Below are 18610 nucleotides of genomic sequence, written 5' to 3'. Positions count from 1 at the left end.
ATGATTATGTTTCCTCTTTTTGGGAAGATTTCTCTGGGTATTTTGATATTTGTCCTGATAGAAGGAGACTTTCCATCATTAACAGGTATTTAAAAATCTACATTTGTTTTTATCTTTCCATATCTGTAGTATATGCTCTTCAAAAATAGCATTATTTGATGTGATTGCTGTAAGAAATGGAATCAAATACTACTTTTATTAATCAAAGATTAATAATCTTTGATATGGCTTCATTTAAACCGTTTTAAAATATCTCCAATAATTTTGGTTTTCCCTCAGTAATTTCTGGTTTAAACCTTACTTTTATTTATTTTGTTGAAATTGGATGTGTATTTACTTGATTTTGATAACAATCTTGAATGAAAGGAGTGGGAGTTAAATGGAAAAAGATGGACTGCCTCACTCCTCTTTTCCTTAGATATGCATGCCTGCCTATAATTTGGGCACTGGCTTCTCTATCTTAATGTAGCCCAAGTGTCAGTTTTTCTTTAGTTGTTACCTTTGTCTTCATTATCGAAGACTTGACTATACTTTCACTCTGTAGCACAAACCTACTTATCTATAGAGGAGATCCAAGAACCCAAGAGTGCAGTTTCTTTTCTCCTGCCTGAAGAATCAACAGACCTTTCTCTAGCTACCAAAAAGAAACAGCCTCTGGACCGCAGAGAAACTGAAAGACAGTGGTTAATCAGAAGGCGGAGATCTATTCTGTTTCCTAATGGAGTGAAAATCTGCCCAGATGAAAGTGTTGCAGAGGCTGTGGCAAATCATGTGAAGTATTTTAAAGTCCGAGGTAAGCGAACATCCAAATCCTTCAGCTCCATAATGAAATTCAAACATAGTTTAATCATTTGTTAGGTAACATTGTAAATCAAAATTTATGATAATTTAGACAGGACTGAACCAAAACTACCTTTCTACTGCTAAGAATATAGTGTTAATGGTAACTTCAGAGAACAGTTTACATTAAGAGAGGAGGTTTGTTTTTTTTCCAGTGCCCTCCAGTTAAGGCAATAATATCATTTAATAATGACATGCACTTTGAACCAAAGGAAGAACGCTTTCATGATTTGAGTTTGTAGCTTTTGGTGCGTTATGTAAGAAACTTTTTTCACATGAGGGCAGTCACAATAAGATGTCTTTCATTAATTTCAATAACATATTCAGAGAGGAAATGTCTTAAATCTTTTTAAGCACTTCAAAAATACCAGTTTATGTTTTGGGCTACATTAATTTTAATTTTTACTTCATTACAGTAAATGCCTAAGTATGCCCACAAAATAGCTTTACCAAAGTATACTCACCTGCTTGCCTATTTATTAATAGTTATTATATATACAAATATAATGTTTCTATATTTTATAGTTTAGATATTCTGCAGATTCACACAGGTTGCTCTCTAGTTGGTACACGTAAAATTTTCACATCTAAAATGATGGCATTTCTCAAACTCACATTTTATTTTGTCTTTAAACAGTATTCTTGATCTCATACTTTTTACGTAAGTCAATTCTGTTTCTCATATATTTACTAAATTGCTTAATTGACCTTAGTATGTCCCTTAGACATTTGAAGGATTCCCAAACTTTGCTTTTTACTGCTCAAGAACCAATAAAAAGCCATAATATGGATGTGATGTTGGTAAACAAGGTGAAATTAGATGATGAAGTGATTGTAAAATGAGGCTTTTAAATTCATGCATTTATTCTTCATTCAACAAATGTTTATTGAGCCCGAATTTTCCAGGCACTGGATTATATGAACCTTCTGTCTGAGCTGCTACTTTATCTTCTTTTCCTCTTCCTGTCTTTCCCTTCTTCCCTTCTCATCAAAGTTTTAAAAACATAATAAAAATTTAATATAATACCAGCTATTACACATGTTTATATATTTGATATTTTTGTTAAAGTAGTACAATGTATATTGGCAGCTCTTTGTTATGAGTGTATTTCTATTTCTTGATTGTATTTGGGAGCTATCAAACATTACTATGCAATAAGCTTTCCTTTTACTTTTTAAATGGAGATCCACAGACCTGGCATTTTGAGTATAGGCCATATGCCAGAAATGGAAAATTCCAAAGACAGTGGGAAGAGAATAAAGGAACTGAAGGTGAATGAGAATGACAGTTAATAATTTATCAAGATTCGATTTCTACCACCTGGATTTTTACTTTATATTATTATTATTATTATTATTATTATTATTTATTATTACTATTTTTTGGGACATACTCACATTCTGTTGCCCAGGCTGGAGTGCAGTGGCATGATCTCGGCTCACTGCACCCTCCACCTCCTGGGTTCAAGTGATTCTCCTGCCTTAGCCTCCCAAGTAGCTGGGATTACAGGCACATGCCACCATGCCCAGCTAGTTTTTTTGTTTTGTTTTTTTGTGTTTTTGGTAGAGATGGGGTCTCACCGTACTTTATATTATTTTAAAATAAGAATATCTTGGTATTTTGGGAACTGATTAAATAGTGAAGAGGAAATAACCAATCATGTAAGGGATTTGGTCATACCTTTTGATTGCTTTGCTCTTGTTTTTATAAATTCAAGAGATACTGTTGAAAAAGAAGCTGACAAAAATGAACATAAAGCATTCCTATAATAATTGATTTTAAAATACAGATGCTATGAATAGGATCCTTGAAAAGGGATCTCATACAGCTAAGATGGTTGGCACACCACATCAAGATTATAGCTGAGATAGCTGTTACGGTCATGGTAAAGAATAAATATTTCATTTGTTATGTTTTTAAAAATTGACAGAAATGAGTATTTTAACATAGGTCTTGCTTGATTTTGAAGAGATAATTTGTATTATGCCCTTAACACCAAATGTTTGCAATTTAGAGGGAGGGAGTTATTCAATATCCAATTAAGGATCTTAGCTCTTTCTACCAAGCTAATTCAGTCTAATGGTTTGCTCAATTTTTCCTTCATAGAGAATTTGGTATCAATTGCTAGTTGTTGTAACAAATTTGAAAAGTGTTTCTAAGCAAGACACAACTATATTTAACCTAATGTTTTGTAAAATTAAACAGCATACTAGGATGCCTCTCTCTTTTTTAAAAAAATATTCATTGTTGGACTTTTTAAAATATAGCTTTATTGAGGTATATTTTAATGAAATATAGCCTGCATATATTTAAAGTATACCATTTTATTAGTTTTGACGAATTTACCCTTGAAACCATCATTATAGTTAAGATAATAAACCTATCAATCACTCTTAAACATTTCTTCATGACCATTTATAATGCCCACCTCCCTCACTACCTCTCCTTACCCCAATACTGAGGCAACCATGAATTTGCTTTCTATCACCATGTATTAGTTTGCATTTTCTATACTTTTATATATAAATGGAATATACTCTTTGGTATATACTCTTTTTTTGGTCTGGTTTCTTTTACTCAGTGTAATTATTTTGAAATTTATGTGTGTGTTTTGTGTATCAATAGTTTGTTAGCTTTTATTGTTGGGTAGTATTCTATATTACGGATATACCACAATATGGGATATTTGGGTTGTTTTTAGTTATTACTGATTACAAGAAAAGAAATTATGGTCATTTGGGTACAAGTTTTTCTGTGAACATATTTTCATTTCTATTGAGTAATAATAGTGGAACATCTGGGTCACGTGATAGGTATACGTTTAACTTTCCAGTAAATTGTCAAGTTTTCCAATATGACTGTATCACCAACAGTGTAGTAGGATTCCATTTTCTTCACATCCTCTCAACACTTGGTATAGTTGGTCTTTTTTAACTTTAGCCATTCCAGTGGATGTATATCTTATTGTGGTATTAATTTGCATTTTCCTAACCACTTATGACTAACAATTTTGAGCATTTTTTTTACATAATTATCTGTCATTTATATATCTTTTTTTAGTGAGGAGTCTATTTGAATATTTTGCCCATTAAAAAATGGGTTGCTTGTCTATTATTGAGTTGTAATAGTTCTTAATGTGTTCTAAATATAAGTTCTTTGTCAAACATATATTTTGCATACATTTTTCTTGCAATCTGTAGCTTGTCTTTTCTATTTTCTTAATGATGTATTTTAAGGAGCAGAAGTTTTAACATTTGATAAAGTCAAATTTATCAGGCTTTTTGGGGGAGCATCCTTTTAGTTTTTTATCTTAGTTTGCTAACCCAAGATCACAAAGTTTTTTCTTTCTCAGTCTTTTCCTGTAGAATTTTTACAGTTTTTAGGTTCTAGACTTAAAACTGTAATCTTCTTTAATTTTTGATTATGACATGGATCAAAGTTAATATTTTTATATGCATAGCTAATTGTTCCAATACCATTTGTTAAAAAAAGATTATCCTTTCTTGGCTTTGCACCTTTGTTGAAAATCAGTGTTTATATATGGTGGCTCTATTTCTGCCCTCTTCATTCTGTTCCACTTATTTGTCTATTTTTATGCCAATACCATAGTGTCTTATTTACTGTAAGCTTTATTATAGGTCTTGAATCAGATAGTCAAGTCCTCCAACCTCTGTTTTTTTTTTTTTCAAATTTGTTTGGTTATGCAGTCTTTTATATTCCATATAAATATTAGAATCAGCTTACCAATTTTTACAAAAGGGCTGCTGAAATTTTGATTTGGATTGTGTTTCATTCTATAGATCAGTTTGGGGAGAATTGCCATCTTAACAATACAGATTGACTATTTCTCATCCAAAATGCTTGGGACCAGAAGTGTTGTGGGTTTCAGATTTTCTTGGATTTGTGAATATTTGCATAGACATGAGATATCTTGAGAATGAGACTGAAATCTATACACAGAATTCAGTTATGTTTTGTATACACCTTATACACTTATCTGAAGTAATTTTATACCATATTTTTGATAATTTTGTGCACGAAATAAGTTTTTGTACATTTAACCATCAGAAAGCAAAGGTGTCACTATTTCAGGCACCCACGTGGACAGTCTGTAGTTGTTTGGCATCATCATCGTCCCTGACTCTGAATTTACATGCTACAAAAAAGCAATCATTTTCTTACACTTATTTACATATCAGTACTTCACAGTAAAAAATATGCTATACTGTTAGTACAGTGAAGAAGAATGTGTTCAGGGTACTAAACAGAACAGTGGCATCACCAGAATACCTGCCTCAGCTGTTAAACAACAGTAACAACAAACAATGGCAGGCTTCTAGTTTCTTTCTACAATTCTGTGTTTCGATTAAAGGTTATTGTACAACATACTTTCTTTATTACTGTTGTTCGTGTGTCTGGTCTGCATGGGTGCCATTTTATGACCCTTTGTAGGTATGCATGGTGGAGTAATCTGGACATGGGCAGAAAAGATATAACACAGCTGAAGGGAGCTGGGAGAGTCTTTTTTCCCTTGGGTACTCTTGTCTAGTGTGCCTGCATTTTGACTGTCACCCATCAAAAGAGGTCAGGTGTGGAATTTGCTACTTGTGGTATCATGCTGGCACTCAAAAAGTTTCATATTTTGGAGCATTTTGGATTTTTGGATTAGGGATGTTCAACCTATATTGAGTCTTCTGATCTATGAACATGATATATCCCTCCATTTATTTAGGTCATCTTCAGTTTCTTTCAGGAATGTTTTCTGATTTTTATTCATTCATTTATTCATTTGTTAATTTACACATGAAATCTTATTTATACTGATTCTACCAGGTATAGTATTAACCACAATAATTAAAACACTGTAGAGTGTGCAATAGTAAAGGTATGTACAAAGTGTATATGTGGGAAGGACACAAGTGGGAATGGCCATCCATGCCTGGGGTGATAGAAGTTAGTTAACCTGGATTTCGAAGAATGAGTTGGCATTTTCCAATGAATCAGAGTGGGAAACAGCCCATGGAAGGTTTCAGGACCCAAACGCTGGGTATAGTTTCATTTGTTTAAAACTTACTATGCAAGTTTAGAGTCCTAAGGAGTGAAGCCATCCACAGCCCATACTTGACTGATATATATAGTTACCAGATTTAGCATATAAAAATGCAGGACACCCAGTTAAATTTCAATTTCAAATAGACAACAAATAATCTTTTTAGTGTACGTATGTCCCATGCAATATTTGAGCCACAGGGCTATGCAAATCTGAGTCTGAGATACAAGTTTATTGGCTCTTTGTTTTTAGGAATATTATTCAATTTGTTAAAATCTTAGTTTCCTCACCCTTGAAATGTGAATAATAATAATATAAAATATATTTAAAGGTTTTAGTGAATTTGGCTAAGAGTTCTAGGGCCATTGTAGATCCCAAATAAATGACAATGTTATTGATTGAATGGAAGGAACATATAGCCAATGTTTTGTCTAGTGTATGGATCTTGCATATCTTTTATCAGATTTATTTATAAGGATTTCACATTTTTTTCATGCTATTATTAGTGATATTTTAAAAAATGTAATTTCTGATTATTCCTTGCTAGTATATAGAAATACAACTGATTTTTGTATATTGGCCTTTTATCCTGCAACTTTGCTGAACTCACTTACCAGTTCTAGTAGCTTTTTTGGGTATGTTCCTTAGGGCTTTCTACATAGAGAATTATTTCATCTACAAATACGGTTATACTACTTAACAATTTCTATGCCTTATATTTCTTTTTCTTGCCTTATTGCACCAAAATGGACTATTCCATATGCTTTGGGCTCCACAATTCTGAAAGGAAAATACATTACACTAAAAAAAGATAATTCCATGCTGGATTTCTGGATTCCTAAGTTTTAGATAAGACACAGCTGGACATCTAGTAGAAGGATTAAAGACAGGTTAAATGCTGGCATTTTCTTCAGAATATTATAACATTTTCCCTTCCACCACTAGTTTCCAGGGCAGGTTATTTCTGCCAGAAGAGAGGCCATTTGTACATTAGTTATCTTCTCAAAATAGAAAGCTCTCTTCAGAAGTTACCAAAGTCTATAATATCCTTATTTGACAAGGATGGGAATTCTGAACTGTTTAGTTACAGGCCAAGTAGTGAAGTATGCAGTATTTATCAGTGATGGAATTTTACCTTCCTTAGTACCTCTTTGCCTGGAGGTCATGCTGATTTTGCTCTTCTCTCTTCTGCCTACAGTGTCCTATCTAGGTTTCTCCTTTCTGAGCTGTGCAAATGCTTCAGAACATGTAACCATTCTGAATCCTGTTATTCCAAGTTAGTTAGTTGAACCTTCTTGTCAGATAGCTCCTAATTGAAAAGCCATTGGATTAAGCATGCATTCCCTTTCCAGAGGGAATTGCATTTTTTACAGCTTTTATTGGGATGTAATTCATGTATTATACAATTTACCCATTCATACTACAAAATTAAGTGGCTTTTTAGTATATTCACAGATATACCAAATCACCACAGTCAGTTTAAGAACATTTTTATCACCTCAAAAAGAAACATGTGACCCTTTAGCTATCATCCTTTTATCCTTTTATCTCCCTTCCCCCTCTTCCCAGGCCTAAGTAAACGCTAATCTACTTTCTGTCTTTACAGAATTGTGTATTCTGGATATATCATAAAATAAGATCGTATAATATATGGTCTTTTGTGACTGGCTTCTTTCACTTTGCATATTATTTTCAAAGTTCATCTATGTTGTACATGTATCAGTACTTTATTCCTTTTTATGGCCCAATAATATTTTAGTGTATGGATAGATCACATTTGTCAGTCAATGGGCATTTAGGTTGTTTGCATTTCTCTTAGGTATTTATCTAGGAGTAGAATTTCTGGGTCATACAGTAACTTTATAACTACATGAGGAACTGCCAGACTAATTTCCAAAGTGATTGTACTGTGTTATATCCCACCAGCAGTGTATGGGGGTTCTGATTTAGTCACATCTTTGCCAGCACTGTTTTCCTTTTTTTTTTAAAAAAGTATAACCATTCTTATAGGTTTGAAATGATGTCTCATTGTGATTTTGATTTACATTTCCCTAATGATTAATAACGTTCAACTTCTCATATGCTTATTTATCATTTGTATATCTTCCTTTGAAAAATGTCTGTTCAGAACTTTGCCTATTTTTAAATTATGTTATTTGTCTTTTTACTATTGAGCTGTAATTTATTTATTCTGGCTATAAATCCCTTATCAGATAAATGATTTGAAAATATTTTATCCCATTCTGTGGGTTGTTTTTCACTTTCTTGATGGTATCTTTCATGCACAAAAGTTTTTTATTTTGATGAAGTCCAATTTATCTATTTTTTTGAGCCTTTGGTGTCATAACTAAGAATCCATTGCTGAACCTGAGGTCATAAAGATTTATTCCTGTATTTCTTTCTAAGAGTTTTATAGTTTTGGTGTGTACATTTAAGTTTTTCATCTATTTTGAGTTGATTTTTTTTGTATATGGTGTAAGGATCTAAATTTATTAGTTTGCATGTGGCTATCCAGTTCTCCAAGCACCATTTGTCGAAAAGGCTATTCTTTTCCACTGAGTGATATTAGCACTCTTGCTGAAAATCACTTGACCATGACACATGATTTATTTCTGGACTCTCAATTGTATTCCATTGATTTATATGTCTATTCATGTGCCAGTTCTGTAGTCTTTGCTTTTAGTATGTTTTGAAATTAGGCATGAGTTCACCATCTTTGTTGTTTTTAAAGATTACTTTGGCTATTCTAGGTCCCTTGCAATTCCACATAAATTTTATAGTAAGGTTGTCAGTTTCTACAAAGAAGTCAGCATGTATTCTGATAACATTGCATTGAATGTGTAAATCAGTTTGGAGATAATGCCATCTCAACAGTGTTAAATGTTCCAGTCTATAAATATGGGACGTTTTTCCATTTATTTAGGTCTTTATTTTTTTAAATAATTTTTTGGTTCTCAGAGTATGTTTTGCATTTTGGGAGACTTAGGTTTATTCCTAAGCATTTTAATCTTTTTGATGCTTTTGCATACATACTTGTTTTCTTATGTTCATTTTTGGATTGTTCATTGCTATCATACAGGCATACAACTGATTTTTGTATATCAGTTTTATATCCTGCAACCCTGCTGAACTTGTTTATTAGTTCAAATAGTTTTAAAGTGGATTCCTTAGGTTAGGCTTTCCTAGATACAAGCTCATGTCATCTGTAGACAGATGTAGTTTTACATCTTTTCCAATTTGGCTGCCTTTTATTTCCTTTTCTTGCCCAATTGCCCTGGTTAGAACCACTGATTTTCACTTTTTTTTTTTTTACCTGGTTGTAGTAGATTTTCCTAAGCAAATGTTTCTTCATTAGTCATGTGCCCCTAGGACCATTTCCAGAGCTTTAAATAATTGTTTTCAAAATGATTTTTGCCCGTTTCTCTTGGGGGTGGATCTGTGTAGCCCCTCGCTCTTCATGCTGGAAATGGGACTCTGGCAATTGAATTTCAATAGACTACAAGGTATAAAAGGGTTAAATGTAACTTAAAAGAATGAATTTCTATGGAGTATTTTAGACAAAGCATTGAACTACTGAGAGAGCTTTTTATAGGAGGTGGGGAAACATTGCCCAAAGCATAATTTATAGGAGACAGCTTATGCTATTCTGTGAAGCTAGGAGTGAGGTCAAGGGGAGGTCTGCTATGAAGCCTGGTGATTTATATCACTTCTGGAAGCTCTCCCATATTCCTTCCAACTACATTTCTTCGGCACACAATAATGTTTTTCTAAGATTTTATGAAAACATTTTAAACAGATAGAAAAGTGAAAGAATGATGTCGTAAACACTCATATTCTCACAGCTTAGTTCTACAGTTAACATTTTATTATGTTTGCTTTATTATGTGTCTATCTCTGTAACCATCTTTTTTTTTTTTCTTTTTTTTGAGACAGGGTCTCACTTTGTCACCCAGGCTGAAGGGCAGTGGTGTGATTACACCTCACTGCATACTCGATCTCCCTGGGTTCAGATGATCCTCCCACCTCAGCCTCCGGAGTAGCTGGAACTATAGGCACGTGCCACCATGCCCAGCTAATTTCTTTGTAATTTTCGTAGAGACAAGATATCGTTGCCCAGGCTAATCTTGAACTCCTGGGCTCGAGTGATCTGCCTACTTTGGCCTCCCAAAGTGCTGGGATTACAGGTGTGAGCCACCATGCCTAGCTTAACCATCTAATCTTTTAAATGTATTTCATAAGTTGAAGACATCAGTGCAATTCCCTCTAGATATTTCAGTATGAGTATCATTAACTAGAGCTCAATATTTGTTTACTTTCTTAAAGGTGAAATTTACAGAGTGAAATGCATAAATCTTATATGTACTACTTGGTGACTTTTGACTAATACACATTAACCCCAACCTCTCTTAAGTTTTAGGATATTATCACCCCAGAAAGTTCTCTTATACTCCTTCCCAGAAACTTCCCATTCTAGTATGTGACCACTCTTTGAACCATTTTTAAACTCATAGATTATTTTCACTTTCCTAGGACTTTATATAAATAGAATAGTATGTGCTCTTTTGTGTAATGCTTCTTTCACTCAGCCCTTTGAGATTCATCCATGTTGTTGCATGAATTAGTAATTTCCTTTTGATTCCATTATGTGGCCATTTGTTTATTTTTCTATTGATGGATACTTGGGTTGTTTTCATTTTTAAGTTATTATGAATAAAGTTGCTCTGGCATTGAACATAAATCTTTCTGTGGATATATGCTTACAGGAATACCTAGGAGGAAATTGCTGGGTCATAGGTGATATGGTTTGGCTGTGTCCCCACCCAAAATTTCATCCTGAGTTATAATCCCCATGTGTCGGGTGTGGGACCTCATGGGGGGAGATTAGATCATGGGGGGTGGTTCCCCCATGCTGTTCTTATGATAGTGAGCAAGTTCTCATGAGATCTGTGGCTTAATAAGGGGCTTTCCCACGTTTAAGTGGAATTTTGTGGAATTTTGAACTTGAGAGAGAGCACTTCTCTCTCCCAATACCATGTGAAGAAGGATGTGTTTGCTCCCCCTTCCACCATGATTGTAAGTTTCCTGAGGCCTCCCCAGCCATGCAGAACTGTGAATAATTTAAATCTCTTTCCTTTATAAACTCTTCAGTATTGGATATTTCTCCATAGCAGCATGAGAATGGACTAATACAGCAAATTGGTACCAAGTAGTAGGGCATTGCTGTAAAGATACCCAAAAATGTGGAAGCAACTTTGGAACTGGGTAACAGGCAGAGGTTGGAAAGGTTTGGAGGGCCCCGAAGAAGACAGGAAGATGTGGGAAAGTTCAGAACTTCCTAGATACTTGTTGAATGTTTTTGACCAAAATGCTGATAGTGATATGGACAACGAAGTCCAGGCTGAGGAGGTCTCAGATGGAGATGAGGATCTTGTGGGAACTGGAATAAAGGTGACTCACTATGTCTTAGCAAACAGACTGGTGGCATTTTGTCCCTGCCCTAGAGATCTGTGGAATTTTGAACTTGAGAGAGATGATTTAGGGTATCTGGTGGAAGAAACTTCTAAGCTGCAAAGCATTCAAGAGGTGACTTGGGTGCTGTTAAAAGTGTTCAGATTTATATATTCACAAGGATATGGTTTGGAATTGAAAGTTATGTTTAAAAGGGAAGCACAGCATAAAAGTTTAGAAAATTTGCAGCCTGACAATGTGATAGAAAAGAAAACCCATTTTCTGAGAAGAAATTCAAGCTGGTTGCAGAAATTTGCATAAGTAGTAATAAGCCAAATGTTAATCACCAAGACAATGGGGAAAATGTCTTCAGGGCATGTCAGAGGTCTTCACAGCAGCCCCTCTCATAACAGGCCCAGAGGCCTAGAAAGAAAAAATGGCCAGGCCCAGGGCCTTGCTGCTTTATGCAGTTTCTGGAGTTGGTGCCCTGTGTGCCAGCCATGGCTAAAAGGGGCCAACATAATGCTCAAGCTGTTGCTTCAGAGGGTGCAAGCCCCAGGCCTTGGCAGCTTACATGTGGTGTTGGGCCTGCAGGTGCACAGAAGTCAAGAATTGAGGTATGAGAACCTTCACCTAAATTTCAGAGGATGTAGTGAAATGTCTGGATGTCCAGGCAGAAGTTTTTTGCAGGGGTGGAGCCCTCATGGGGAACATCTGCTAGGGCAGTGTGGAAGGGAAATGTGGGGTTGGGGCCCCCACACAGAGTCCCCACTGGGGCACTGACTAGTGGAGCTGTGAGAAGAGGGTCACTGTCCTCCAGACCCCAGAATGGTGGATCAACCAACAACTTGCACCATGCACCTGAAAAAGCCAGAGACACTCAATGCCACACTGTGAAGGCAGCTGGGAGGGGGGCTGTACCCTGCAAAGCCACAGCAGTGGAGCTGCCCAAGACTGTGGGAGTCCACCTCTTACATCAGTGTGACGTGGATGTGAGACATGGAGTCAGAAGAGATCATTTTGGAGCTTTAAGATTTCACTTAATTTTGGCCAATTTCTCCCATTTGCAACAGGTGTATTTACCCAAAGTCTGTACCCCCATTGTATCTAGGAAGTAACTAACTTGCTTTTGATTTTACAGGCTCATAGGTGGAAGGGACTTGCCTTGTCTCAGATGAGACTTTGGACTTGGACTTTTGGTTAATGCTGGAATGAGTTAAGACTTTGGGAGACTGTTGGAAAGGCATGGTTGTGTTTTGAAATGTGAGGACATGAGATTTGGGAGGGGCCAGGGCAGAATGATACAGTTTGCCTGTATCCCCACCCAAAATCTCATCTTGAATTTTAATCCGAATTGTAATCCTTATGTGTTGGAGGCAGGACCTTGTGGGAGATGATTAGATTATGGGAGTTGTTCCTCCATGCTGTTTTCATGATAATGAGCAAGTTCTCACATGATCTGATAGCTTTTTAAGGGGCTTTCCCCCACTTCACTCAACATTTCTTTCTCCTGTTGCCATGTGAAGAAGGATGTGTTTGCTTCCCTTCCACCATGATTGTAAGTTTCCTGAGGCCTCCCCACCCATGTGGAACTGTGAGTCAATTAAATCTCTTTCCTTTATAAAGTACCCAGTCTTGGGCATTTCTTCATAGCAGCATGAGAATGGACTAATACAATAGGATTGGTGTATATTTTGTTATATAAGAAACAACATTTATTTCAAAGTGGTTATACTATTATACATTCCTACCAAAAATGAGGCTTTTGGTTGCTCTGCATTTTTGCCAAATTTTGGTGTTGTCCATGTAAAAATTTCAGTCATTCTTGGTTTGTGTGTGGATACTTTAATTTGAATTTCTCTGAAAAATGAATGATGGTGAACAGTTTTTCACATACTCATTGGCTATTTTTATCTCTTCCTTTGTGAAGTATATATTCCAGCCTTTTACCTATTGTAAAAATTAGGTTGTTTGTTTTTTTGTTAGGGAGTTGTAGGAATTATTTCAGTGCCCTAAATACCAGTTCTTTGGCAGATATATGTATTTGGAATATTTTCTGCCAGATATGTGGTTTGCCTACTCATTTTTATTAACAGTATCTTTTGATAATCAGACACTTTTTAGTTTTGATGAATTCTAATTTATTGTTTTTTTCTTTCATAATTGTTGCTTTCTGTGTACTGCCTATAAAATCTTTGTCTATCCTCAAGTGATGTAGATATTCTTCTATGTTTTATTTTAGAAACTTCATAGTATTAGCCCTAATATTTCAAATCATTTTTTGTGTATAGTATGAAGAAGGCATTGAGATTTATTTTTTCTTTCCCTATGGGTAGATAGTTATTTTTTTCAAACATTGTTTTATACTTTCTCTGAATCACTTCATTTCATTACCAGACATTATAGACATTCACTTTTTGTTAGTTTTTACTGACCCAGACTTTTCACCTTTGCATTGTCTTTTGGAATTTACTTTAATTTTCATTTCGAAGTTTTAAGAAGAAGAAATGAAGAACAATGATCTACAAATAGTTCAGCTCTGCCTCAGTCAGTGCCCGCTGGACTCTTCTGTATGCTGTATGGTCAGAAGTTCTTAATAACAATAATAAGGATACAGGTAGTTCACTAAAAGACAAATTAAGTTTGTAATGAAAGGTTCAGTTTAGCCCTAAAACCCAATTGATAGAGAAACTTTCAATACTCATACATTTCATAATCTGTTAAAGCTTAAGAATTTTTTTGGCTTAGACTATCTTCTTCTACCAAATAACTATTGGACAATTAGAATTGAACACGATAATAATATATGATATTCATGTAGCACTTTGCAACTTGTAAAATACTTTCACAGATAAGATAATAAGGCAGTAATTATCTATCCTGTTAAAAAGAGAGATGAGTCAATTGAAGCTTTGAATAGTTAGGTAAGTTACCCATGGTATCAAACTAGTATACTGGAAAGCTAGAGCGGGAACTTAGATCTTCTGACTGTGGGAGTCCAGAGGCTCCACCTCAATGTGGATCCTGCCTGATGTGTTTTCAATCTTCTTGCTATGAAAAATAGTTTTTTAAATCTCTGTTAAATCTAACTTTCTCTCTTACCACTCTCTTCCTCTTCCCTTCCATCCTGATGTATCTGTTACCTACAGTGTCCTGCACCTCTGAAATGGTTACAGAACAGCAGTACATTCAGTACTATACAAAAAGCACAGAGATACTATTTAGCAGCCTTTCAGATTTGATGCTTTGGAATAACTTAGCAAATAAATTGATTAGTTTTTATTATAATACAGCAATATATTTCTCCTGAATATCATTTTAAAGTTCATGTGTATGTATGTATGTGTGTATATATATATTTTTTTCTTAAATTAATAGGCTATATTTCTTAGAGCAGTTTTAGGTTTACAGAAAAATTGAGCAGCGTGTTTAGAGAGTTACCATGTATTCCCTCAACTCCCCCACCACTTTTCCCTGTTATTAACATTTTATAATATTGTGGCATATGTGTTACACTTTATGTGCCAATATTGACACATTATTCTTAACTGAAGTTCATAGTTAACATTAGGGTTCACTTTTTGTGTTGTACATTCTATGGGTTTTGACAAATGTATAACGACATGTATCCTCCATTATAGTATCATATGGAGTACTCTCACTGCCCTAAAATCTGCTATGCTCCTCCTATTCATCCCTGTCTCCCTCAACCCCTGGAAACCACTGATCTTTTTACTGTCTCCATAGTTTTGCCTTTTCCAGAATGATATTGGAATCACCAGTATGCAGTCATTTCAGATTGGCTTCCTCTACTTAGCAATGTGCATTAAAGTTTTCTCCATGTCTTTTATGGCTTGAAAGTTCATTTCTGTTTATCATTGAATAATATTTTAGATATATCACAGTTTGTTCATCCTTTCACCTATTGAAGGACATCTTCATCACCCCCAAGTTTTGGCAATTATGAATAAAGCGACTTTAAATACCCGTATGCAGGTTTTTGTGTGAACATAAATTTTTATGTATAAAAAAGATTAATTATTATTTTCTCTTCTCAGATATGAAATATAGTAGTTTGAGAGTGATAATTTCAGGTGGATATCTTCTACTTGATTTTATATAGTACTTTCTGCTTCCTGTAAGCTTTGAGGAAAAGTTTGAATACTCCTGTTTTTTTTTTTTTATCAGAAATATGTGATGACTTTTTGAGCAAGTAGATGCAATGCAGTTATGTCACTGCATTTAGCCAAAAAGCTCCAGGCCGTTTATAAACGTCAGTGTCTCCTTCCCCAGTGATCATGAAAAGCAAAGAAGCTGATTTTTGAAGTTATGATTTCAGGAGAACATCTGCAAACATTAAGGAAACTGAAAATCACAGTGTCCATTAGGAAAACATTGGATTAAATACAGTATACTCAATATCAGCTCCACTTTTGTGAAATATAAACATGGATTTTTTTAAGAGATGGGAGAGACACTCCAGCTCATGAAGAGATGAATCAATTCTCTTTGTAAGAGAAAGGAATGGGAAATATAAATTCTCTTCAGAAATGAAAAGTTTAAACTGGACATACATACAGAAGGCCTTTGAGAATCATTCCTACGTCCCTCCAGAAAGGACACTTCAGTGCCTCAAGGAATCTGTACAAATCAGTCTATGATCATTGTAAGAACACCAGAGCATGTTAGCTTTTTGTAAAAAAACACCTCTCTATTTTCTAGTGTGTCAGGAAGCTGTCTGGGAAGCCTTCAGGACTTTTTGGGATCGACTTCCTGGGCGTGAGGAATATCATTACTGGATGAATTTGTGTGAGGATGGAGTCACAAGTATATTTGAAATGGGCACAAATTTTAGTGAATCTGTGGAACATAGAAGCTTAATCATGAAGGTAAGTGTCACAACAAAGGAAGGAATTCCTGGACTATTGTAGGAGCATTTACACAGCTAAGGCCTAAAGGAAGCAAAAGCAAGTGGCAAATGCCTGTATTACTCTTTTGTTGAATTGGGCTATCTGAGTAAGCTGCCCTAGGGTGTGGCCTAGTCTTTTCTTCCTAGCTCTGGCCTCTATAATATACATTATTAATATTTTCATGTTATTCTGTCCACAAAAAGAAAAAGAAGACATTATTAACTCAGACAAGAGCCTCAGCCTTGTTTATAGATGTAAATATTTGGAAATAATATTCAGCAAAGGTTTAGGTTAAGAATATAAATCTGTGAGAGTCAAACATTTTTGCCAAAGTTTTACATGTTATCAACTCAGAGTGAATAGCAATAACTCTAATTAAGATAGAGGACATAGTTCATTTGAATAAATGTTTAGTGAGGCATAGGTATGATTCTAATAATGAGTGTGCTCACTTGTTTTCCTTGTTTTAGACATTGTTTTACTCTTAGCAAAGGATAAATAAACATGCATAAAGACAAATTACCTGCCACTTTTCCCTTTTCGTGTAGCACATATGTATTCATGACAAGAAAGTGAAACTGTCCAGACGTACGTGGCAAATTGTTCATGCTGTTTGTTATTCCGTATATCTCCCTGTCCATCTATTCAGTTCCTCTATGTCCTCATATGTAACTTCCCTTGCAAGGAACCAACCCTCAGCCTAGAAGATTTAGCTACCATTATTCTTTGAGCTCCCACAATTCTTTATTCATTTTTAATACTGTACTGTTTATATTTTATGATGATTGCTTGTATATGTGACTAATTCTTCTTCTAGACTATGAGTCAAAAGGCAAGTATTATGTCATTGTTTGTTCATTTTTGCATTCCCGTAAGGTAGTAAATATGCAATAGATGTTTGTTTAAATGAGTATATGAGCAATAACCACATTGTATTTTTTTACTTGGTACAATTTATAAACTTTATGAAGATTATTTTAAGTACTGGTTCTAAGTATTACATACCTTACAGAGACTGAGGAAATAATTATTGACTGAATAACACTGAGCTATTTTGTGTATAATCAAATCAGATTAGTATATCGTAAAGGTAATAAAATATATTATCCTATTCTATTTTTAAATTTTATTTATAGTAGAAGAATTATATTCTTTTAACATTTAGTCCAAGAGAGGAATGATCTTATTAAATGGGGGACGTTGGGGAGAGAAGGATGGTTTGATAAACATGGGTGGACCAAAGACAAATTTTGCGAGGGTATAAATGTTTTGAAGCTGTGCAGGGTTTTGTGTGTTTTAAAATGAACGCAACTTTTAATCATGGCACCTCACATTTTAATCAAACGTATTGCATGTGTTTTTTGCCTGCCACATTTTTAACTGCTCAGTATTAATAAATATGTTGATAGCTACTATTTATTCAATATCTACCATGTACCATGTCATGTATCAAGCTCATCAATAAATTATTAGATGTTATAACAGCAACCTTATAAGGAGGTGGTAATGTCCCCATTTTACAGATATGGACATATAATTATTAAATTCTTTATTCTATAACATAAAACCAGATATGATGGAGCTTAAATCAAAACCCAGTTCTCTTTTCCAAAATTGATGTCTTTTCCCTTCACACCATTGGGCCTCCTTTCTCAATCATTACCAGTTTTACAAATTGCAGTGTCTAACATGGGATAGCTATTTAATGGAAAATATATAGACATACACACACATATACATACTTATATTTCTAATTGCATTGCCTATCTTAATTATGTCCACAATATAGGATCAGCCATTAGTGTGGCAAATATATATGATGGGTTAGTATTACCAGAAGAACAGAATCTTCTGATGTTACCTTGGAATGTATCTCTTACAAGTGGAACTTTTAGTAAATTTATATTTGAAGGCATAGAAAATATACTTCCAATAATTATTTAATAGAAAAAGCAGATGAAAGGAATGATGTGTTGCCTAGATAGAGTTGTAAATGATAAGTACAAGTTACTTAAATGAAGAAGAGCTGGGGATAAACATTCTAGGCAGAAAGGACAGCACGAGCCAAGTGTTTGTAGGGAATGACCTCGGCCAATATACCAAAGAGGTAGACTAGGAATGACAGGAGATCAGACTAAAACAATGGATAACTGAACAAGCTTGGATTTAACTCTGTAGATCACAGGAAACCATTGAAGGGTTGTAGGTAGGTAAGTTGCAGGAGCTGACTTGGCAGTTTTGAATTTTAAAAAGGTCGTTACGGTTTCTACATAGCATAGGATGGATTATAGGAGATAAAACTAGAACAGAGAGACAAGGTAGGGTGTTGCATCAGTACTCCAGGCCAAAGAGGATAAAGAT

At 34.8% G+C, this 18610-nt stretch overlaps 1 protein-coding gene across 1 annotated transcript in view; it reads left to right on the top strand.

Annotated features, from left to right (window-relative positions):
• Positions 1 to 18610, top strand: part of IMPG2 (interphotoreceptor matrix proteoglycan 2) — a 90692-nt gene continuing 72082 nt past the window's right edge. The window contains exons 1-3 of the mRNA XM_003821920.4: positions 1 to 85; positions 545 to 793; positions 16062 to 16228. Of these exons, the coding sequence (XP_003821968.2) occupies positions 1 to 85; positions 545 to 793; positions 16062 to 16228 (501 nt within the window). The remainder of the gene's footprint in view (positions 86 to 544; positions 794 to 16061; positions 16229 to 18610) is intronic.

Source organism: Pan paniscus, chromosome 2 (genome assembly GCF_029289425.2).
Source record: "Pan paniscus chromosome 2, NHGRI_mPanPan1-v2.0_pri, whole genome shotgun sequence".
Lineage (NCBI taxonomy): Eukaryota > Metazoa > Chordata > Mammalia > Primates > Hominidae > Pan > Pan paniscus.
Note: the sequence above shows the minus strand (reverse complement) of the source record. Positions and strands in the feature narration are given on the sequence as shown.